Here is a 24,101-nt window from a genome sequence, read left to right as displayed (position 1 = left end):
TTTGTTTTTTTTTTTTAATTCTTTTTTAATTTTTTTTTTAATTCTTTTTTAAAAAAAATTTAATTCTTTTTTTTTTAATTTTTGAAAAACTATATAAACGCGATTTTCTCTATCTCTAAATTTCTATACAAGAGCAACATCCAGCGATGGACAACAACAACTAGCCCAATACAAAATTAAGACCTAAAACAGAAACATGTCATACCGTCGGGCCGGGGGCCTCTCAGCGAGACCTCCGTTCGGCTAGCGGCAAACTAACACAAATTCAAGGCATACTAACATTTTTTATGTATTATTTTAATAAATTAGTGAGGAGTAGAGTGGGGCGGTGGCTCGTGTGTGGAAGCCCGGATTTTTTTTTATTATGTAATTTTTTTTTATCTATGTAACTTTTTTAAATGCAATTAATGAATTTCCCGTATATGTGTCGTAAATTTAATTCCGTAATTTAATCGTAATTTTAATTCCGTAAATATAGTATATTTTGAATTATTTTTATTGCGGCTGGCCTAAATCTGATGTGGCAGGTGGATTTTTTAGTGTAGCTGACGTGGCAGGGAAGAGAATGACTGGCCTATTGCTGGCCTATGGCTGGCCTAAGCACCATTGCGGATGCTCTAATGTTTAAACAACTAATAGGAAATCATCATTTATCGCATAGTATTATATACAGGTGTTAATAGTTATTTAAAATTATAAATCATAAAATTTAGTCAAATTCGTATGTTCCATTAGATGTAAATTGATATATTAAATCATAAAGTTTCAATTTTGCTCAATGATCTCATTTATTTATATGCAAAATGTAGTCTATATTCAAAATGACTTTATCTCATTAAAATAAATATAGTATTTTTTCTTTCTTAATTTTTAATTTTTTTTTTTTATATCAATTTTCATCTTTCCCGCACATTTTGTCTTTGGAGCAGCTTTCCCTCCCGAATCCCGGTGGCGTCTTGCATAAGGTGCTCTGCGGAAACGAACTAGTAATAAACTTCCAGATCGGATTAGGTGCTTTTGCTTCATAATTTTAACATGGTGAATTGTAGTTTGAAACTTTGAATGATGCTTGGTACAAGCTTGTCTTTTGTGGATTTTTTTTTTTTGTTATATAGTAGGAGTATTTCGTGCAGCAGCAAAATAGAGTGTGATAAAAGCTTGAAAATGTTGTGTATTTATAGATGAAATGTCAGCAAGGAAAATGCGTGTTTAAGATTTTTGGAATTGGTTTGGTTAGTTATATTGGAATATTTACTCTAGTTTCACACCATGCGACAAATAAAATATTTTCAATTCATTGACTTTAGGTTGTAAATTAATTAAATAATATTAGAAATAGTATCACTATATGAAATTTGAGCTAGAACCTAGACTGGTTTTCCGCCAACTCAAACAAAAAACGCAAAATCGAGGCTTTAAGATCTTTAACCCCAGACTTATCTTTTGTTACAAAAACGCCCTTCATTATGCTTGTCTACAACCTCTCAAGCTGTGGGATGTTGTACTCTTTCGACCGATCCACGAGCAGCTTCTTGATGGAATCCACTTGATGATCGGAAGTTTCTGCACACGACATGGTGTCTTGTGTCGTGCACTCGGTGTCACAGTTAGAGTTTCCCGGCTGATCATCACTATCGGAAACTGGCATCTCTACTACTGGCTCCTCTGTACAGTTAGCCTCAGCTTCTTCGGATGGCTTTGGTGGGTCCAAGTCAAGGTCTGATCCCTCTTCTGCTGCTAACAGTGAGGTGAAGAACAGGCAAAAAACAATTGGTATTGCAATCAAGAAATAAGACATTCAGCTAGATAATGTTGTATAAAATGAAAAGAGACGATGATGATACCTGCTTGAGAGGCATCGCTATGTTTCTTTGGCTTTCTAGTGGGCTCGTAGCTCTGATCTAGATTAACTTCGGGCTGGACATTACGAAGACGGGCACTTGCCCTAGTCATCGACATCATTTGGGTAACGGGAGGTTGAGGGAGAGTAGTACCGTCTTCAACAGGCAAGGAGATGGGGCCGTCTTCCTCAGCAATCTTGTCACAATATGTTACCAAAGAAGGGTCCATCTGGGATAGCATACCGTGAACCTGAATAAGTGTTAAATGTTTACTTGCATCAGATGGATTCAAGGCTTCATCTCGAAAAGATAATCTTTAAACTGGTTTAGGAACATACAGAATCACGAAGTTCATATGCTCTACTCACAATCCTAGATCCATTGTAATCATTCCCGTTGTATTTCTGAGGAAGAGAAAAATATTTGTCAGGAGAATGAGTCAACTTATTTATAGACAAGCATCTACAACTGCTATAGCAGTAAAACGGAAAACAAACATTTCATACAGGAAGTAAACATCTAGAAAGGTAAAGCCACTCGAAGGAGTATGATGAAATAACCAGCACATCCAATAACTAGCGGAAGATAATGAGTCTTGCCGATAAATGGATCCAAATTTTGATTATAACATGTAAAAATCCCAGAACACATTGGCTGATTGGCATGTTTCACATTGATGATGATATACTGTATGTTTGCATAAGATATCCACGTTTTTTTCATTCAACATGCAGTGGCATATTTGCAGATTTATTTAACCAGTTTTACATGAACACGAACCTTAGCATTAACCACAATGAGGTCGAAATCCTCCACGAATGATTTACAAGTGATATATGTTCCACTGTCAACACGCTGCAGTAAAGTAGCGATATCCATAGGATTCTGGATTATTGCATGGTAGTTTGGTGCATCTTCGTCTGTGACTGGATAATGGAAGGAACTGAACCGCTTATCGTAAATAATCCTGTAAAGAAATAAAGGACTCAGAATCCCAAAAGTTTATGAGAGTCATGAAATGATACCCAAAGCAGAATGATGTATAGATGAATTTGACATGGAAACCATCAGTTAATTAGGTATTTCTCACCGATTGCAAACATCTCGAAGGCACATGCGCAGTCGACGAAGAGCATGGCCCTGTGCTTCGGCTTTAGCCCTTAGCTCAGAGACCTTAGGTCCTGTAGCCACTTTCGGTGCTTTAGGAAGTTCAGGAAGGCCCTTAGATGTAGCTGATGTCGTCACATTCTCAGATTGAACTGACAATGCTGCTTCTATCAGCCGATCAAAAAACAATGATCTGTCTTCTTTTAATGGTGAGCTAAGATGCAAACTGTCAAAAGGCCCAAAAGAACAAAAAAGGAACAAATTTTAGCATAATTTGAAAACAATGTACCTCAGATAAAAAATGAGGTAAACGCAAAAATTGCAGAATGGATATCCAGCAATTACACAGCCGAGGCCTTTTGCCATTCCAATTATTTTAGAAACATGGACCTTTTTTCCACTTAAAGAGAAAACCTACACAGTTAAGGTTTGAAATATAGACAAGGAATGCAGTTACTTCAAAAATAGTGTAAAAAAAGACAAATGCATGAAATAGATGAATGATTGTCTCAATAATGGAAAAAAGGCGAAAAATGAATGATTGTCCCAAATAGAAGTTTCCAGGCATCCTAAACTGAAAGAAATATTTCCTAAAATCGTAACAAGAAAAATGAATACTACTAGCCACTGCTTGAGTTATCGTGTTAGAAAGAACATAAATACCGACAAGAAATAGAAATCAACAGAATAAATATTTGGTGTATAAGTTTGCACAATGTGATGCAGCTACAAGTTAAATCCTGAAAGTAAATCCACGTCATAATAAAAGAGGTATTGACAGACATACACATGGCGGTCGGAAAATATCGAGGGACTATAACATATCTAAGCAAGTGGGAGAGACGATGTTCCCAATAGTAATATGGGCAAACCAGAAGGTAATTCTTCCAATAGCATACACAGAACAGCCTTGAGTTGGTCATGAGCCTAAAAAAGTAAAAATGTTTATGCAATTAAAAGAAAATTATTGATACTAAAGTGAGTTGGCATAGAGAGCGAACCAGATCCAGATAATCACCAAAAGGAAAGTGATAATGCACTCACACTCTCCCACCAAAGGTGGAATTGCAGCAAATATAGTATAGAGGGTGTAGTTCTCCTGGCTTCACCAAAAACATGCACCAAAGCTTCTTCAGGTGTTTTAGCTCCAGGATCAGAGAGTAAAGATGGTAGTGCAAGAGAGTGAACAGGAAACTTCTCGAGTTCATGTAAAACTGCAGGCCCAAGATGATCCTGAAAACCAAAGCAATCGGTACTTTTTTGTCTCAAATAGGCGTTATTATGATTGATACAAAAAAATTAAAAAAAAAAGAAAGAGAAAAGAAATAATAAGACATTTACCAGCCCAACCCCATCATCACCACACAATAGGAGCCTAGGTCTATACACAAGGGAAATTGCAGATCCATAGGAAAGCATTGAGAGCTTTGTTATATCTGATGAAACAACAGGGAATATGTCACAAATGATACTCATAGCCTTTTCCAGAAGTCGTTGCAGACATGGCAAGACAACAGGTGATAATGGCCTTGAGTTCACAATGGAGCCTCTGTGTGCAGCAGGGATGATTGTTGTCATAGCCTCTACAAAGTGATACATTTCCACCTTCACAGAATAAACTTCTATCAAGAATTTGTCATCACTTGTATAAACTTGTGGATATTTTTCTCGAAAAGCATGTATTGCAGCTTCTGTGCATAGAGCTTTTAAATCAGCACCACAGTACCCAACACAACTAGCTGCAAGCTCCAGTTTTAGCTCCTTCGAAGGGGCTTCCTTCCACTTACGAGTATGTATATCCAGAATTTCAGCACGTGCTTCACAGCCTGGCAAGGGAAAGTTGAATTCACAATCAACTCCCAGGGCGCCTCAAGGCTCCATCAATAGCATCAACTCTGTTAGTGGCACCAATCAAGACTACTTGTCCACGAGAATCAAGACCATCCATTAAGGCAAGCAAAGTTGACACAATTGAAATATGAATCTGCTCTTGTTTGCTAGACCTAACAGGTGCAAGCCCATCAATCTCGTCGAAGAAGATTATTGAGGGCTGATTTTTTTGAGATTCTTCAAATAACAATTTCAATTGTCTTTCAGCTTCCCCAACCCATTTGCTCAGGACATCAGCCCCCTTTCGCATATAAAAACTGACTTTCTGTCCAGCTTTTGAAGCAGCACATGCCAATGCTCTTGCAATCAATGTTTTCCCTGTGCCAGGAGGACCACATAATAAGACCCCCCTTGGTGGAGTAATGTTGTAGCTTGCGGAAAAGTCTGGATATAACAGTGGAAAGAACACCATTTCCTTCAAGGCATCAATATACTCAGACAAACCACCTATATCATCAAAACTAACAGTCTCATCAATTTGAACAGGCTGAATGTCAGCCCCTCCTTAGGAGCTTGGACCAGCAGTTTGAATACCAGAAGATAAATTAGAAAGAGTATCATTCTGATGACCCCAGCCAGATGCAGCAACATTTAAACCCCATGATGTAGTCCCTTGGATATCTAGACCTCCAAACAACCAAGGAGGCGCAGATCTGCTCCCACCTCTCGCCCAAGGTATTGGAGGAGATTGATCAAGCTCATGTACTAGAAGGGAATCATCAGAGTCGTCAGCTCGAGTCATTCGATGACGTTTATGAACTCGTGAGCCCCTCCCTGTGACTACTTTAGAACCCATTCCTTGATGAAGTACTCTACGTGGAGATCTTCGCATTTGTTTACTCTGCTCTATTGAGAGCCTGCGGACATCTGCTCGATTACGGAGATCATATCGCCTTCTACCCTCTTGCTCTTTCCCCTCTTCATCATCACCATCTTCCTCTTCATCTTCGCCATCCTCCTCACCAGCAACCTCCTCTTCCCCCACTCCATCATCAACATCATTATCCTCCATCTCTTTAGCATTTTCAGGTTCGTCATTTGCCTCTTTTTCATCAGATGTGATTTGTTCCTCATCGGATTCTATGCGCAGTGCCTTTCTAGAACCTACCCTGGAACGTTGAGGCCGGAGTCCTTCCCGACGGGGTCTTAGCCCTTCACGGCGAGTTGTCAACTCATCTTGGCTTGCAATGTTATTTTTTATTCCAATCCTAGATCTTCGATACCTAGGCCTCAGAGACACCATCAAGTCATTATCATCTGTTCCAGAACTATCGGTATATTCCCCAAGATTCATGGGCATCCTCCACTTCCTAGTAGACCGCCTAAGATTGGCATCCACTGACTGCAAGAACTCAAAAGTAACAACCATGAACAAGTAACTTTATATAAATAGGGCATTGCTCCGATTCTAGTAGAAGTAGAGAAAACAATTTATAGGAAGATAATCCTAGACTTGCTCAACAAACCAAACGAAAAATCAAAAAAATATGTTGTAGAATATACATTGATCATATTCTCTTACTTTGAAATATATGTTTCCATACTTTCATGCTCTATAAAATAAAAAATAAAAAATAAAAAAAAAATACAAACCACATTATACTTCATACGTTTGCTTTTGAGTTTCTTTCCTTTTAAAAAAACTTCGCCAAATGTGAAGATGAAGCTCGTTTCTTTGGCTTCCTTTTCTGACTCCGCATAACAATGCTTGGAGTATAATACATGCGATGATTATGATGCCTTGTCCTACTCTTGAGCCTATCACTTGTACGAACTGGCCTTGAATCTGGCTCATCCACCACAACCGATCCTTTTGAGAACATTGGAACCACTAGAGACTTCCCATGATCTAAAAGTAACACACCAGAAATACATAGTAAGTTACAAATGCATACAAAGTTTTGACTGAACCTCGATGAATAGAAAATTATTGTAAAAATAATCTGGTGACAGACAGGATACAATATTACAATGAACCAATAGGCAAACAGCATGTGCAATTTGGAATCATAAGTCATGACCAGTGCCATCATAATAATTGTTCAATTTGCTGAAAAAAATCACAAGCAATACAGAAACGTTATAAAATCGTCACTCCATGACAATCCCTACGGTTGGAAAGCCCCTTAAAAACAGCAATATTCTAGATTAAATCTCATGGCATGATACATAATCAACATTTTCTGTTACTATCAATGTCATAGAAGATCTTCAGATGTTTCTACTGGTTAACAAAGTGAAACAATGCCGGCACATCATGCAACTACTACAACTACTAATACATCATAGAACAAATAAATAAATTAGCCAAACAGCTTCTTGTTTCATAGAATAACAACTTGTCCCGAAATCAGAACCATCTAAGCACTAAAAGTAAAGACCAAAATCATTGACGCCTACAACTAGCTTTCAATTTCCCACTTACCAAAAAACTAGTATTCAGCCGCAATCTTCCACCATACCACCCAGGGTTTCTCTCTCTTTAATTGACACGCACAAGCATCCAGTTGAAATAATTCCATTCTGCCCCATATCCTAAACCTAGGAAACAAAAAAAGAGCAATTGAACTGCCGAACGAAGAACCAACAATCAACAAAAGTAAATTAAGACATAACAATCACAATAATACTCCCTCCCTCCCTCCATCCTAAAAAATAAACCAGTTTGACCACATTTTTTGGCCGTCCCCCAAAATTAGATCAAGTCTAAATATGGAAAGTGTTTAACTAATTACTCACCATTAATAATGTGAACTCCATAATTCACTAACACTTCTTCCACTATTTTTTCCCCTCTCTTATACGTTTTCTCATCTCTCTCTTCCTTTACAAATTACACATTAATACGGTGTCATTTACAAGTTTGTATTTTTTTAAGGACAAAGGGAGTACTGTTTAGCAAGGTGATAGCTCCAAATATAATTGCATGTACGCCCCGTGAAATTAGTGAAAACAACAGACAGCAGCTGGACTGCTGGAGAATCAGCAGATATATTTCCATAAGTAGAGAAAATATTCCGAAGTGATGGAGATAAATAGAACTAAACAAGCACAAAATCCAGCAATAGAAACATAAAAGATAGAATTCCACCAGAACTGGAGATTTTACCTTCAGATGAATTCAACAATTGCTAGAACAGAAATGTCAGGTGAATAAAACTTCAGCTGTTGCTGGCGATGTAGGGAGAAATCAAATTTTCCTTTAATTACAAATATTAGTAGTAATTTTTTAAGTAAGCAGCCCAATTTTTGTAAACGGGTTGTACTTGCCCCAATTCTACCTCTGACCCTAAAATGGTTCTCTAGACTACTATTAAGTTTAGGCCCAATATTTTTAGATTGTTAAGTTTCAGTAAAGGTAAATAAAAATTAAGTAAACTATGCATATACCCAAACAGTCATTAAATTTTAAAAATATCATTTGATAGTTCCAGGATTAAGGTATAATTATATTGGTGATACTTTTCCGCTAACGTCACAATTTTGTACCAAATATACCTCCCAAGGCATTAAGACCATATTTAGACTTTGACCATATTTAGACTTTTATATCGAGATACTGTATATGATATTTTTTCTATCTCTCTCTAGTTATAGTATTTTCTTATAGTTTGAATGCATGAAATGATATTTTTCATGTAAAATTCTTTTTCGCAAAAGATAATAGTGATGTAAGTGCGACCTTTTATTATGACAAGCTAGAGTGAATGTGGCAATTTTATAAATTAAAACTCCATTATTAGCTAACCGAATATATTAATAGCATACAAACTATTCCAATGCGAAAAAGAAGTGACGCCAAACAGCGTAAACCAAAAACAAAAAGTCAAAAAAAAAAAACACGAAAGAAACAAAAACAGGCGAAGGCCAAAAAAGTGGAGAGAAATAAAGATGAAGAAACGATCAACGTCGAAGGTGTCGGGGCCGATCCTCCCGTACCAAACCCCGCGGTTGCGCGACCACTACAGCCTGGGGCGGAAGCTGGGGCAGGGGCAGTTCGGGACGACGTACCATTGCACGGAGAAGGCGACGGGGCTGGAATTCGCGTGCAAATCCATCCCAAAACGCAAGCTCACGTGCAAGGAGGACTGCGACGATGTGTGGCGGGAGATCCAGATAATGCACCATCTCTCCGAGTACCCATGCGTGGTGCGGATCAAGGGTACCTTCGAGGACAACATGTTCGTCCACTTGGTCATGGAGCTCTGCAAGGGCGGTGAGCTCTTCGATCGGATCGTGCAGAAGGGGCATTACAGCGAGAAGAAGGCCGCCCATCTGATGAAGACCATTGTCGGGGTGGTGGAGGCATGCCACTCGCTTGGGGTCATGCATAGGGATCTCAAGCCTGAGAATTTCCTCTTTGATTCTCCCGATGAGGACGCCATGCTCAAGGCCACAGATTTTGGCTTGTCCGTATTTTATAAGCCAGGTTTCTTCAACATATAGTATCTTATATTTTCCATCAAATATTACCCCTTACCTGCAAAACTACGTGAATTATGGATTTGAAAGTCGATTTGCTCTTTTAGGGCAATATATATATGACGTTGTCGGAAGCCCTTACTACGTTGCGCCTGAAGTTCTCCACAAATACTATGGGCCTGAAATCGACGTATGGAGTGCCGGTGTGATTCTATACATATTGCTATGTGGTGTTCCTCCGTTTTGGGCAGGTGAACCTTTATAGTAGTGTTAAGGGTTTAAACCAAAAGTGGACAGTATCATACTAATATGAGTTTGGATGTGCATCGACTAACCTCACAACAGCAGCTAGGCTTAGGACTCTAATTAATAAGAGGATATTTTATTTATATTTGTTTCTTGGCTTGTAGAAACTGATAATGGGATCTTCAGACAAATCTTGAAAGGGAAGATCGATTTGGTGTCGGAACCATGGCCCCACATTTCAGACAGCGCCAAAGATCTGGTGAAAAAGATGCTTGAAAGAGATCCCAAACAAAGAATATCTGCTCACGAAGTCCTATGTTAGTAGTACCATTCATCCCTCATTATTCGTTCCCACACCATAACAGCATCACGGTTTTGTAACAGGCCATCCGTGGATCGTGGACGACACGGTCGCGCCTGACAAGCCGCTCGGATCAGCAGTCTTGTCGCGGCTGAAGCAGTTCTCGGCCATGAACAAGCTCAAGAAGATGGCTCTTCGCGTACGTATCAATGAAATTGTTAGAGAATGAGATATAACTACTAGTTTAATGAAGTTGTAATGTGCAGGTTATAGCGGAACGGTTGTCGGAGGAAGAAATCGGGGGATTGAGACAGTTATTCAGCATGCTCGACGCGGATAACAGTGGGACAATAACTTATGAGGAACTCAAACATGGCCTAAAAAAAGTGGGATCCGAACTCATGGAATCGGAGATCCTTGCACTAATGAATGCGGTTCGTACATTTCTATTACAAATTTTTGATGGGGAAAATTGATTCACATACATAAGGTTATGGCTGCAGGCTGATATTGACAACAATGGGACAATAGACTACGGTGAGTTCCTAGCAGCAACACTGCACATGAACAAAATGGAAAGGGAGGAAAATCTTCTTGCTGCTTTCTCCTTCTTCGACAAAGATGGGAGTGGCTACATCACTACTGATGAGCTCCAACAAGCTTGCAAAGATTTTGGCCTCGCAGACGATCAGATTGACGAGATCATTAAAGAAATCGACATAGATAATGTAAGTATATATAGACTAGTATGTATATGTTCTCCACTCATTCATTCACCACCCTGCCTAGCTACCTAAATGATGCTTTCGTTATCTCAAGGATGGACGCATTGACTATGGCGAATTCGCAACTATGATGAGGAAAGGCAATCCTGGAGTTAGTTCAAGAACCATGAGAGGAAATCTTAACTTTAACTTGGCCGATGCACTCCAAGGTAAACAAGATCCCAAGGAGGAGGACGATGACTAAATTTCACTTTTTTGTATATGTTTCTGACAAATGTAATCTTTAATTTTTTCATGTCCTACAACTTACCTCTCCTGCACCCTCTTTGTAATTTGTATATACTACTTTAATTTTCATTCTCTTTGACAAGAGTATAATTTAATTTGTAGTAACAAGAAGCACCATTTCCTTTTCGTATGCATACTGAACTCGTTATTCCTTTGTTTTCATAATAATTTATTTTTCTGACAAGACAAGATTTTCTAGTCCATAATCTTGAGTTTCAAACAAGATGAGCTTTGCTTCATAAGAATCAAGGATTCTTCTCATGGATGAAAAATATACTTTCATTGCTAGATATTTGGTTGTCAGAGAAGCAAAGAGCTAACTGAAAATTTGTGTTGAGGGAGCTAATACTATGAAAAAATGATATCTCTTTGACTCAAACTTGTCAGTTATAAGCCGCATGCAATCAATATATTAGAAAATTTGACTCAATATAATTGAATCAAACACGTTGAGGTAGATAGACATTTTATTTAAAAACTTGAAGCAGTGTGGGGCTACCATACATCCGTTCAAAAGATCAACTGATAGACATTCAGTTCTAACCAAGGCCGTGAATTAACTAAACTTGATAAATGTAATGTGCGGTATCATAAATCGCCAATATGGGCGATCATGTCTGGATTCAAGAGGATGTTATTGGGATTCAAATTACATGAATAGCTATGGAGTCACTACCAACTGCAGATGCAATATCGAATATCGAACAATGAGTCAATAGTACTGAGAGTTATGCCTTGTTCCTCAGGACTATGATGCAGCCAGCCTTCCGAAGGCCATAATTTCATACACCATGCTATCATACACACTTATAATCTTGATCAGATTTCTGTCTTATGCCTCTTAATGCATTGCATTTTGATGCCAAACTCTTTCATCAGGAATAAGAACCTTCACTGCCACATCTCTCCTCATCATCATTGACAGTTCTTTATACATCTATCCAAATATCCTGGAACCAACTAAATTGGCCCCTATGATTACACCCGGGTCGTGGCATTCCAGAGATAGCCTCTGGCAACCTCGAATATAGCCACAGTGATTCCAACATTTTGCAGTGTTCGTCTTGTACATGATCACAAAAGATGAAAGCAGCTAGAGCAACATATGGCTCCAGCAATAATTGCAATAAAGTATTTTACTGGTTTTGTTTGTTGCAAATGTTTGTGGATATCAACTCATCTCACATTCACAATCTTTCCCCTTACCTTTTTGTCTTCGTATTGTATAGAAATCTTTTCTATCCATATTACTTGTCAAGATGACTGAGATGAGCCTAGTTTTGAAGAGCAAGTATGATCAGAATCCATAACGTTTTCTTGTATATATAATCACGTAGTTTACTGCATCAACTTACTCAGTTGTATTTTATGCATGTGCTGGATAAGAAGGCGAATTATGACTGCTATTTCATTGAGGCAAATGAGAAACAAAAATCTATCAGAACAGTATAACTCAGTGCTTAATATTGATTAATGGCAAACACCAAAATAACTATCACTATAAAGCGACATTCAAAATTTGAGTTGAATGAATATATACATACAGCAACATTCATGTGTTGCTTCATGTCGCATAAATGTAAAATCTCACCATTTCTGCTGCGATATCTTGAAAGAAAGAATGAATAGCAGGCTTCTGCACTTGAATACTCACCGCGGATGAAGGAATCGCCGTGTTTATGGATTTCCTTCTCCACTGAGATTGGAGGAAATGCACGTACAAATCTATTCATACACTTGCTTTTCTCTTCAGGAGGGTCGGAAACAATAAAACAGACCCAATGAGGAAAAGTACGGCCAAGGTCTTGTAATCGTATAGATCTTTCACCGACTTCAGATCTCCGAGTGCAAGTCCAGCCTAAACAAAGGAAATGTAGCATCAAATATAGACACCACAGAGTGACACAGATATTAATCATATGTTCATAAGATGAATGTCAACAGCCATAATAAACATAGAAAATTGAAGAAATGAATGAAAGTGAAAAGGGCTTACGCTGACAGTAATATAAGAGGCTGGAACAAGACCAATGACAGTTGCAAGAAAGAAGGTATAAAATGGGATATCTACAATTGGTGAAGCCAAATTGATGAAAAGATTGGGCAATGTTGGGGTAACTCTCAGGAAGAGCATGTAGTTGAGCAACTTGTCTCTATGCCTCGCTATCTGAAATCAATGAGACGGATATCAGCAGCATGCCAAAGTCAAGAGTGTTGGATAACTAGAATAGCTAAAATATCTAAACCATTGATGGCTGTAACATGCATAAAAAGGTAAGCAAAATCTATGGTGTCTGCATTTAACCCATAAATAGTCATTATTATCTCACACATATACATAGTAGACTAACTAGTTTTCGCTCCCATTAATCCATTTTAATAAAATCAATAGTGTGGAATGTGGATGTTGAATTAGCGTAAAACACAAGATGCAGACTTAAGTAAAGGAATAAAGGATTGTAAAATGTGATACTTGGCTATTTGCTAGTTGAGATCCAAAGGGGAGAGAGAAACATACCTCTGCCTGAAAGTATCTTAGCTTTTCAGGCCACAACCAGAGAACAATGGGTTTGCCAATAAGCTTTGACAAAAAATAGCAAGACGATGCACCAGCAGTGGCATTAAAGACAACCAAGAAAAGGCCTCGGCCAACTCCAAAAAGAGCTCCAGCTAGCAAGGACATGAAAATTGTCCCTGGTATCATAAATGTCTGCATGAATATGTATGTCGAACAGTAACCCAGAATGAACTTTGCTGGGTAGTGTCGAGCATAGCTTGCAAGATGATCTCTAGAACACAAAACAAGTTTCACAATAAAAACTTCACAAATAAGACATCAAACAATGTACCTAGTTACCTCCACAATAAAGCTTAGGCAACCCAGGTTTTATTACATTCTTCTGATATATCAATCTCATTTTCCACAACAGATGAAATTGAAATTTCAGTCTATAACTTAACACGCTATTCTAATTTCTAATGCTATAAAAGATCAGTATTCCTTGTACTATGCATTTTCAATCTTAATTTTTTGTTCACCATTCTTGCCACATTATTTCAAATTCTGATGTTTTGAAAAATGGCTTAAACAAGCACAATGCTGAGATAATAATCTCGGATTCCCTATTACATATTTGTGTTTCTCTTACTTTAGGCTAACTCTATCCCATAAAAAAGCAAAAAAACGAACTGTGCAAAACACAAGCTGTAAAACTTAGAAATTCCATTCTTTAACATAACATGCTATTCTAATTTCTAATGCTATAAAGAGATCATTATACATTATACTAGGTATTTTCAAATCTTAATTTTTCCTGCCAACATTATTTCAAATTCTGATGTAGAAATCCAAAAAGTGATGCATTGTCATGATCATAATCTTAGATTCTCGATTACATATTTTGAGTTTCTCTAACTTTCTGCCAACACTACCTCATCAATGAACAATATACAAATTGTTCAAAACACTCTCAAAATGGAAATAAAAGCAAGTTGAGCTAATTCTATCAATCATCGATCAATATTCAACCTAAAAAAAATATGGAGCAACTAAATTCTTGCAAAAAAAGGTAACTCATCAAAAGCAAATTGAGCTAATGCCTAATGCTATATCAATTGTCGATCAATATTTAGCCTACAAATAGAGTATATCGAGCAACTCAATTAAAAAACCATCTCTTACTTGAGCAAGCGAAGATCTGCAAGAGTGCGAGGCAGCTTGAGGATATCATAATCCGCCGCGGGCATCGTGAGATATATGAACAACAAACCAGACGAGAATGACAAAAATACCCCCAACGCTGCCACAAATTCCCACCTAGAGGGCGGCGATTTCTCCGCCCTGAATTTCTTATCTGTCGGAGACTCCGCATTCTTCTCCCTGTCCTCATCCAACGACCTCTCCACGTAGACGCTCCGCGGCGCCGCCATGGAAATCGATGGCGCAGACGACGTCGAAAACGACTCGAACAATGCGTTGGGAGCCGACAAACTGCGCAGGATTTTAGTAGCCTTCATTATGATCAGAACACGAATTCAAATAATAGTTTTGGGATTCGATCATTCCTGCTGATCCTGCGATTAACAAGTCGAAACCGCCCCCACTCAAAAACACGCTCAGAAATTGGGGGAGATTTGTTAATGCAACTGGAATTGGGGGAATTTCATCAAATTGAGCTGGAATTGAGGGGCGGATAACTGAATTGCGTGTGTGCGCTTATATATCAACAAAATTAGAAGAAACAAAAATGAGGGGTTGATATTGATCATAGAAAAACAAACCCTAGAATGCAAATTGAGAGAAGTGGAATAGGAGTCAAATGCTTGTTCAGCAATCGTTTGAATTTGAGAACAGAATCGGAGATTCAAGGATTTGGTGTTATTGACTCATATCTTTGGATTTGGATCCTACTCTTGTACTAGTAGTACACAAAATTAAATATTGATAAAACAAACGTATTTTATTCTATGTTTTTTTTAAATAATCTTTTTTTTTTTTTCATTTCGTATGTCTCAAACGAAAATTTGTTTCTTGATCTTTATTATTCTCTTTTTAGAAGGTAATATTGTGTAGTTCATAATTTCTTTTGAATACATTCAAATTTCAATCATATTATGGGTAATACTATACGTTATCTATTTTAATAATCGAATATAGATATATGGCTATAAAATAACGTAGACGCCTCACTTTAACCAAGATTAAGCACGAAGGCAAAAAAATAAAATGATCAAATAAAGAAATCAGGCCATAGCTAAATTTGTTGGAGAAACATAATCAAAACCGTTGAATTCTGCAACTTGTCGAAGAAGAAGAAGATTGTATATATATTTCTTTATGTCAATATTGAAAGCTCTACATTGGTAGATTATTAGCACACACAAACAGAAAAGAAAGAAATGCATGTGAAAGCAGTGAATAGTGCAAAGTGGATGGATGTAGCTAGTTTTTGTGAGGGCGAAGATGAACCGGAAGGCCATGAACCGGCGTAGGCGAAGCATAGAAAACTATCTTCTCATTAGGGATTGCCTTCTCCATTTTGAACCTCCTCACCACATTGTGCATGAAAACCAGCACTTCAAGCCTTGCATACTCTTTTCCAGGGCACATTCTTGGTCCTCCTCCAAATGGAACAAATGTGTAGGGCGCTGGTCCACTCCCCTCAAACCGCGATGGATCAAACTTTTCCGGCTCTGGGAAGTATTTAGGGTTCTTGTGGGACGAATGCACCGTCCAGAACGTCTGCATGTTTGGATGAATAGAATTAGTTTGTAAGCTCTCTATATTAAATTTTGGCGTAATTATCTAGGTAGAAGAGTTTAGTGTTTACCTTCCATCCTTTAGGAATGGTGAATCCTGCATAGGTAAAGTCTGTTGTGGTTTCTCTGAAGGCTCCTTGTGCAGGCGGAGTCAGCCTAAGCGATTCACGCGCAACGTTCCATGAGTACTTCATCTTCTCAATGTCCTCCCATGTTAGAAGCTCATCAAACCCTTTTGTTTCCGCAATTGCCATTTGTTCTGTTTCAAACCAGAGGGTTAGCAAGAATCAATAAACTTGTTGGCCTATTTGATACATTCACATTTTAAAATCCCAGTTTGACATGGTACGAGTTTTAAGAAATCTGAAGAAAAGTTAGTAGGTATTTTGTTACCTTTGAAAACCCCATCATAAATGTGGGGATATTCAGCAAGATAGTTCATCACGGCCGTCACGGCAGAGCTGGTTGTCTCAAAGCTAGCCACCAGCAATCCTATAATGTTGTTAGAAATCTCCATTTCACTCAAAAATTTGCCATCTTCATCTGTAACAAGCAGCATCTTCGACAGCAGGTCCCGCCCCTCGCCCTCGTGCTTCCCCCTCAGCTCCTCCCTCCTCTCCTTGATGATCCTCATGAGCTCATCCCGCACCATCTTCCCCCCCTTGATCGCCCCATTGTAGGCCGTCCCGGGCAAGTCTATAGGCACGGAGAACATCCCATTGGTCACCAGAGTGAAGGGATCCGAGAGCTTCTTGATGTGCATGGGATCAACCACGCTCAAGAACAATCTACACGCCAGGTCAAACGTGTACTTTTTCGACATAGGCAAAACCTTCACCACTGAGTTAGCCTTCCACTCGTTATCCAAATGGTCACGAGCCAGCTCATCCATTACCGGAATGTACTGTTTCAAGGCCTCCGGCTTGAGGATGTCGTGGTGGAAGCTTCTTTTCAAGGCGGATACTTCCTTCAAGTCGCTCTCGATGAATTCTGGGAAGAGTAAGGCCTTCTTCATTGACTGAGGCCACCATGAGGTCAGGAGTTTGTTCTCGTTCGTGAAGAGGAACTTGTTGCCTTGTGCGCCACAAAATATCGCCATTTTCTCACCCAACAACGAGGTTTGGAATACCTCGGGGGAGTATTTGGACATCCTGTCTTTGACAAATTTCTGGGGGCCTAAAACGGCGAACTCCATGTTTTCTCCGACCATCGGCCACCCCTTGGAGCCGGGAGGGAGGTTTTTCAGATCATCGGAACCTTTTTTTCGGAGGGAGGAGAAGAGATAAAGGGAGAGAGGAATGAGGAAAAGAGGAACAAGATATGGTAGGAAGGCCTCCATGTTTGTTTGAACAATGTGTTGTATATGTGTAGTTAGCTTGCATTCACATTTTCTCAGCAAGCTCTATTTATAGGACTAAAACTTAAAAAGTTTTTTTGGCATGCATGCATTTGACAAAATGAAGTATATTTGGATTCTTGAGAGGTGAATCACAACAGGCTTGAGAATGTAGTATAGTGTATGCACAAAATGTGGTATATTTCATCTCATTATTAATAAAACCATCGATTTTTAAGGATTATTTTTATTATTTAATTTATGCTTGTGGTTGTCTTATTCGAATGTTATAGAATCTATTGACAAATGATGGTAGGCTGAAGACTTGAAATAGGAGAAGTGTCCATTTTGTTGTTTTCCAGTTTTAAATTTAGTTTAGTTTGTTTTGTTTGTGTCCTATTCTATCTTCGTAAGAAACTGAATATACTCAATCGGCATTGAAGGTCTCATATTATATTTTCTGTCTGCGTTAAATATTCTATTTTATTTTTATTATAATTAATAAATTTGTTCACTAATTCATTCTATTCACATTTTATATAATAAATTATTATTCGTAGGACAATCATTCCACTAATTTTTGTTACCCACTTTTCTTAATAAAATTGAACAATTTCTTAAAAATCATATCTGATTAATATAAGACATTTAATGCTAGATGGAGAGAATATCTTCTATAGTATCTTATTAGAATTAATTAGAAATTGGGTTTAAATCAAACTCTACCCCAAAGGGATTGAGTCGTCTCTTTTCGTTTCTAACTAATGGTAGCTTGTTTGATTTGTTATTATACTCGATTATAGAAATTTGACTTAATTTCTTTACCTTTCTTTTTACTTATGTGATTAAAATCTCATTTTGCAATTTTGGATATTCGTGATTTAAAATTCTATCTATATTTTTGCCATTTAAAAAAATCACTATTTAACTCATTATACTCACATTCTATTAAATATAAAATAAATAAATAAATAAAAGTGGAGTTCACATTTCTAATATTTCTTCACAAAGTCAAATAATTTTTCAAAACTCGTATATCAAATCAAAATGAGACTATAAATGGCAGGCGGAGGGAATATCATGTTCTCTTATGTTGGTTACGTTTTTTTTTTGGCATCAAGTAACTCGATAATCTCCAAATAACGAAAAAACAAAAAATAGAATTGTACTCACTCCGTCCCTGAAAATTTGTCACATATTTCCATTTACGTCTGCGGCAATCTATAAAAACCGATATATATTTATATAGGAGTAGGGCTGGAAAAAAATATTGAAAAAATGATATATCGCTTGTATCGTATTGAAAAATATCGAAAAATTATTGAATTTTCGGTATATCATAATTTTTGATACGATACGGTATCGTATCGTAAGTTTTCGATACGATAACGATATGGATTTCCTTATATCGCGATATATCGTTTTTTATCGAATATACGATATATATCGATATATATCATATACTATATCGGAACATATTGAAATTCAATACATATTGAAGTTTAAAATTATAATTATATATAAATCCATTTAATTCATTCATATATTTAGAAATATATATATATGAAACCCTAATAAGAACACTATTTATTTTATTGTGTTGAAGTTTTATTAATTTTTGTATTATTTTTCAGTTTTGAAATTATATTTTTCGATATACAGGTATTCGATACGATAACGATATTGATATTATCCATATCAAAAGTTAAATATATTGAAACTTTCGATACGAAACACGATACAACTTTTTCGATACGATATCGACCCACCCATATATAGGAGTATAATAAAATTCACAATTGCTTAGAAACAAAAAGCAGTCAAGAATAAACAATAATCAGCCTACGTCGCAAGACCAAATGCAGCTAGATAGATTTGATCAATGTTATTTTTTACAAGTTCTTCCCTCTTTACCATTGAGTTTCCCTCTATAAAAATCTAAAATAAAACGCAAATCTATAAGTCAGGAAAGCATTGGAGTAGATTGCTCAAGTGGGATTGATCATCCAAGTAATCACCGTGTGGGATCAGCGGCATGTTCGTGTAGTCAAACGACGCCGTTCCCATGAGTTGATGCGAAGTTCCAAGAAGCTTATAATCGAAGCTGCTTCCAAAGCTGCTCTTGATGTCTTCCTCGTTGGTGGCGAAGCTGGTGGTGGACATGGTAGGGCTGTCGAGCTTCGGCATGTGGCCATCGAGGTTTTGGTTAGGGTCGAAATTAGGCATGTTGGGATACGATTGAGGCCGGTAGCCGCCCATGTTTGATCTCATGTAGTTCCAAGCCTCATACCCTTGCTTGTGGCTTGGGTTCGGCTTCTTGAATGCGCGACACACGACCCATCCTTCCTCCTGTGGAACCAGATATTAGATCAAGTAACATAAATTGAATTCTCCTGCAAGCAAGAGAATGTTGAATAAACAATAAAGAGTTTTGTTTTGGTTTTCATTAGCGTTTCAACCTTAGAAAGTGCTCTAAGAAAGTAAGAAAGACATGTTTTGAAATCATTATGCTTATGCAAAGTAACATAAATAGGCATGCCAAACATTCAAAGAATGGAGATCAACCTAGCTAAATAAAGTTACAAAGACTACTAGTAATTTTTAGAATTAATCAGGGGTAAAGAAAATCACGATTAATTGTTTTTGAAAATTGATTTACCTGAGGAGGTCCATGGTCGGAAGTTTGAAGGCGATACTCGTGCATGATCCAGTCTGTTTTGCGGCCATTTGGCGCGCGGCCTTTGTAGAATACCAACGTCTTCCTCATGCCGATGATCTTTTCCTTGGACAGCACCGCCTTATCCCTTCCAGTCGCCTTCCAGAATCCAGCCGCGGTTGCCCTATTAGTACGCGTCCCGGTTGGATACTTCCTGTCCTTGTGGCTAAAGAAGTACCACTCATTTTGCTCATCATATCCCAATTTGCACCTATCTATTAATCACACAGACTACCATCCATCATCTAATGATCATAGTATTTTTTTTCTTGTAATAATACATAAATTTAATTGTAACGTACCCTGAATGTCCCATGGCTCAATTTTGTAGAGATCGACCTCGATAATTACATCGAGGTCTATTTTGAGATCGTCGATCTTCCTCTTGAGGTAGTAGCCGACGAGTTCTTCTTCGGTGGGGTGGAATCGAAAGCCGGGAGGGACGCACGACTCCATGTCCATCATCTTCTTCCTTGATCTAGAGAGAGAGAGAAACTAGGTAGGTAAATACTTGCAGGGGTTCAAGCAGTAGTAAAATGGTGTGTGAGAGATATTTGTGTTTAGTGAAATTCACACTACTCTTTGATGTAATGATTCATTGCATATCCATTCGTGAGCAAAATGGAATGATGGTCCCATCCCAGCGATGTTTGATTACATGTGTTAATAACACCCCCACCCATCTAGAAATATAGGCCAATCACTTAGTTGCATGTATAGTGATTCAGAGAGAGTATATTAAACACAAAAGTTGCATATATATGGTGTTGGCCGAAAACATTGACTACATGTTGTTTTCTTTGAGTACATTCCACTCCATGCTTCCTGGTGCACAAGGGGTTTTCAGTACCAACCCTCATACTCTTGTTCAATAATTTATGATTTTTATAAACTTTTTGCCCTCTGTCAAACACAAATAATCAAGATATGTATATGCAGAATTGATCATATAGTGTTTAGTTTTTTCTTTCCTATATATTCTCAAACCGAGCAAAGCTTACAAGCATCAGAAGTACAAAATGTACTAACCAGGAGGCTCGCGCGATCGTCACGTTAATTGGGAGAAGGAAATTAGGAGACGGTGAATATATATAGAGAGAAAAGGGTGGTGACCGGTGAATATGCAATGTTAATGAAGCTAACGAGTTATGTAATGTTGGTTAAATTTGGTGACGACGCGTATTTATATTTATATGATCATAGGGATCATAAGCACTAACAATAACACACACATAAAACATATAGATACACACCTATACATATACACACACAATTGTGTAAAAATAGATATTGATTGCGCGTGGGGTGGCTGATGTTGGCTCAAAGGCTTGTTTGGACGGCGTGACAACAAGCATTCACGCCAAACCCACCCCCCGGGGGCCCACCCTTTATTTCCTTGAATAGCACAAGTTGTTACATTTCATTCATTAATTAAGCACTACCTATTGTAAAAATTACTAATGCATGTTTATTATTCACAAGTCCAGCGAAGCTATGTTTGTTTGGTGCGCCGCCCTTGAATATTTGGCACCAGTGGATGCTTGCCACGTGGACGGGCCCACACCTGTTTACTTGGGGGAAGCTAATCATTTCTTTAGTGCGGGGGTGAGTTTGAGGAAAGACGGACGGATAACCAGCTTCTGTTCTACTCTCACTATCTCACGACGATTCAAGTATTTCTTCACGTCCATTAAATATTGTTCTGAGTTTTATAATAAAATGTGAGTGTAAAGCAAAGTGGAGTTTTTAGAGATGTGATAAAAATGAGTTAAACAAATTAGTGGAATGAGGATACCACATTTATATATTAGTTTTATGGAGTAATAGAATGTGGGTGTGAAGTCTAGCGGAATCCATTTACCAAAAATAAAAAATAAAAAATGGACAACTTTTCACAAGTGGATCAAAATAGTAAAACTAGACAATATTTCACGGATGGAGAGAGTATTTTTGTAAATGTGTCATTAATGGTAGAACGAAAGGAGGAGTAGTATTTTGTAGTAATACTTAAAATTTTAATACTCCTATAAGATTGAGTAAGATCAAGTTGTTAATGTCATATTATGTAAATCACTACGATTGTTTATTTAGGTTTGCTAAAGATAGAATGCCACATTGTTTTGAACGAGTTCTTTGTGGTTACAATAAAAATCTCAAAGCATTATAATCCTCAATTAGTTCGTTTTAAAGAGAGAAAAAAACTTAACAATATAAAGTTAAAAAAAATCATTTTGTACTTTATTAGTAAAAAAATTAAAATTTCATCAGGTTGAACTTTTGGTCCCAAACTTCAAGAACCTTCATGTCATCAGATCGCAGCAAATACTACTATAGAATTTGCACTTTTTGCGTAAGAGAGTACTTTTTCGATTATAAATTTTTAAATGACTTTGAGTATTTTGTAAGAGAAGAACTAAAAGAGATTAATTTTTAAATCCTTCCGATGTCAGTAGATATTAAAAGAATTGAGACCATATATACAGCAATACTATATCCAAAACTAAAAAAATAAATTTTAACCAATGGATTTTCAGTTGGTGAATCTTAAAAACTCATCGGTATACGAATTTATCGACGGTTTTTAACGAAGAGCATACAATCACAAAATAACTTTTATCAAATTTGATCAAAAACAGCTTCGGAAAAAATATACTCCGTATACACACAAACTCACCTTTATGTGTATTTTAAATTTATTTTGAAAAAGAAAATACTAGTAATAAATTGTTAACGAGTTTTTCTAAAATAATATCTACTGTAGCTACTAAATATCACCAAGTATCTCAAAAATCAATTATAATCATGTATTGGCAGTATTGCTATAAAATATAGTACTAAAATGCGAAAAGAGGCCATGATTGGAAATGATTTATGCAACATATTGATATAGAAAGAGGGGAGATAGGGATAAGAAAAGGATGAGGAAATTATGGTAATATGGTCCATGGGGTTTTAATGACCTTATAAACTACATATTTTTCATAATTATTACAAAGTGGCAGTAATTGGGGCCAATTCTTCGAGGTTAATTATGTCACACTAATTGACAATGTGAATATCTTCGTGCTGTTTTATTTCATTTGGCTAAAGTTTGTTGATGGGAAGTATTGTCTGGTCGGTAAGTTGCTTTTCCTTAATTGTAGAATCTTAGAACTTCAATATAACTAAGAAATTGTATGGATATATCATTTTTTTCTATTTAAAACGAAGATTATTGGTAATATTTGAGGAAATTGTTTGGTTTCGTTTTCCTTAATAAACTCATACACACTGACATATTTATAATGTTATTAGTATTTAATTTAGTAGTGTTTGAATCAATCTAGATATGTCTTAACAAATTTTAATCCGTCGGATTCATAGTTCACTTATTATCTATCATTTGTACTTCAATTTACAAATTGATAATTCACAAATTTTCACTAAAAAAATTTAGTCGTGGACCTACCCAGACTCCCAATCTGAGAAAATGATAACAAATCTTTAGTGACCTACCGACCTCTCTTTTTCATATCATTAGATTTGATTAGTTAAATTAAATATTCATGGATTAGATATTGTATCATTCCATCTGGAAAATGATATATTAACTATAAAAACAACCTAATATTGAATACCTGCAATTATTGCTTTGGCAAGACAAACAAATGAAAAATACTCAAACACATATCCATGCGTGTCGATGGAAGATATATAAATCGGTGCTATTCGATCGGGCCGATGGTCGAGATTCAAAAGGTTAAATTAAAGTGAGATTTTGGTGTCACATTTTTCGTCAACTGGCATGGCGACCAGTTCTTTTAGCTACAAGGTCTATGTCAATAATTTGATTATAGATAAAAATCAAATTTGTGGGCCTTATTGTTTTGTGTTGAGCAATCTCCATGTTGTAGTTTAGCTTCTTTTGAGTTTTACCCCTTCCCATTTCCAAAGGCTCTGTCAAACACCACTAACCTTATATTAATACTAT

At 37.1% G+C, this 24,101-nt stretch overlaps 4 protein-coding genes and 1 pseudogene across 7 annotated transcripts; 1 reads left to right on the top strand and 4 right to left on the bottom strand.

Annotated features, from left to right (window-relative positions):
* Window positions 1-1,302: 1,302 nt before the first annotated feature.
* LOC125222198 (ATPase family AAA domain-containing protein At1g05910-like) lies at window positions 1,303-7,831 on the bottom strand (annotated as a pseudogene). The gene is made up of 11 exons (XR_016134640.1): window positions 7,578-7,831; window positions 7,264-7,379; window positions 6,449-6,687; window positions 4,290-6,180; window positions 3,993-4,181; window positions 3,736-3,875; window positions 2,932-3,174; window positions 2,622-2,808; window positions 2,180-2,245; window positions 1,845-2,091; window positions 1,303-1,737 (listed from the first exon to the last, which is right to left on the bottom strand). The product of XR_016134640.1 is annotated as an ATPase family AAA domain-containing protein At1g05910-like (transcript).
* A 779-nt stretch (window positions 7,832-8,610) lies between these two features.
* Window positions 8,611-10,882, top strand: LOC125222199 (calcium-dependent protein kinase 11-like). The gene is made up of 7 exons (XM_048124693.2): window positions 8,611-9,267; window positions 9,368-9,511; window positions 9,671-9,823; window positions 9,891-10,006; window positions 10,074-10,241; window positions 10,311-10,535; window positions 10,627-10,882. Exons 1-7 carry the CDS (start codon window positions 8,730-8,732, stop codon window positions 10,774-10,776), a joined length of 1,494 nt encoding a protein of 497 aa, XP_047980650.1. The 5' UTR covers window positions 8,611-8,729; the 3' UTR covers window positions 10,777-10,882.
* A 1,359-nt stretch (window positions 10,883-12,241) lies between these two features.
* Window positions 12,242-15,243, bottom strand: LOC125218689 (putative membrane protein At4g09580). 2 transcript variants are annotated; one of them, XM_048120420.2, is made up of 5 exons: window positions 15,102-15,239; window positions 14,503-14,894; window positions 13,339-13,609; window positions 12,817-12,987; window positions 12,242-12,678 (listed from the first exon to the last, which is right to left on the bottom strand). In XM_048120420.2, exons 2-5 carry the CDS (start codon window positions 14,835-14,837, stop codon window positions 12,550-12,552), a joined length of 906 nt encoding a protein of 301 aa, XP_047976377.1. In that variant the 5' UTR covers window positions 14,838-14,894; window positions 15,102-15,239; the 3' UTR covers window positions 12,242-12,549. The 2 variants fall into 2 exon arrangements, with proteins under 2 accessions (XP_047976377.1, XP_047976376.1); XM_048120419.2 differs by having other exon boundaries at window positions 14,503-15,243.
* Window positions 15,244-15,762: 519 nt separating this feature from the next.
* LOC125218485 (beta-amyrin 6-beta-monooxygenase-like) lies at window positions 15,763-17,424 on the bottom strand. The gene is made up of 3 exons (XM_048120157.2): window positions 16,473-17,424; window positions 16,151-16,338; window positions 15,763-16,062 (listed from the first exon to the last, which is right to left on the bottom strand). Exons 1-3 carry the CDS (start codon window positions 17,416-17,418, stop codon window positions 15,763-15,765), a joined length of 1,434 nt encoding a protein of 477 aa, XP_047976114.1. The 5' UTR covers window positions 17,419-17,424.
* A 1,843-nt stretch (window positions 17,425-19,267) lies between these two features.
* On the bottom strand, window positions 19,268-21,269 carry LOC125223728 (NAC domain-containing protein 30-like). Of its 2 annotated transcripts, none has more exons than XM_048127002.2 (4): window positions 21,161-21,269; window positions 20,434-20,609; window positions 20,075-20,346; window positions 19,268-19,764 (listed from the first exon to the last, which is right to left on the bottom strand). In XM_048127002.2, the coding sequence occupies exons 2-4, from the start codon at window positions 20,594-20,596 to the stop codon at window positions 19,372-19,374; spliced, it is 828 nt and encodes a 275-aa protein (XP_047982959.1). In that variant the 5' UTR covers window positions 20,597-20,609; window positions 21,161-21,269; the 3' UTR covers window positions 19,268-19,371. The 2 variants fall into 2 exon arrangements, with proteins under 2 accessions (XP_047982959.1, XP_047982958.1); XM_048127001.2 differs by lacking the exon at window positions 21,161-21,269 and adding an exon at window positions 20,711-20,864.
* Between the last annotated feature and the right edge of the window lie 2,832 nt (window positions 21,270-24,101).

The sequence above is a fragment of the Salvia hispanica genome, chromosome 1, assembly GCF_029641045.1.
Source record: "Salvia hispanica isolate PSC_SH4W2 chromosome 1, Shi_PSC_v1, whole genome shotgun sequence".
Classification (NCBI taxonomy): domain Eukaryota; kingdom Viridiplantae; phylum Streptophyta; class Magnoliopsida; order Lamiales; family Lamiaceae; genus Salvia; species Salvia hispanica.
This window is presented reverse-complemented; position numbering and strand designations above follow the sequence as displayed.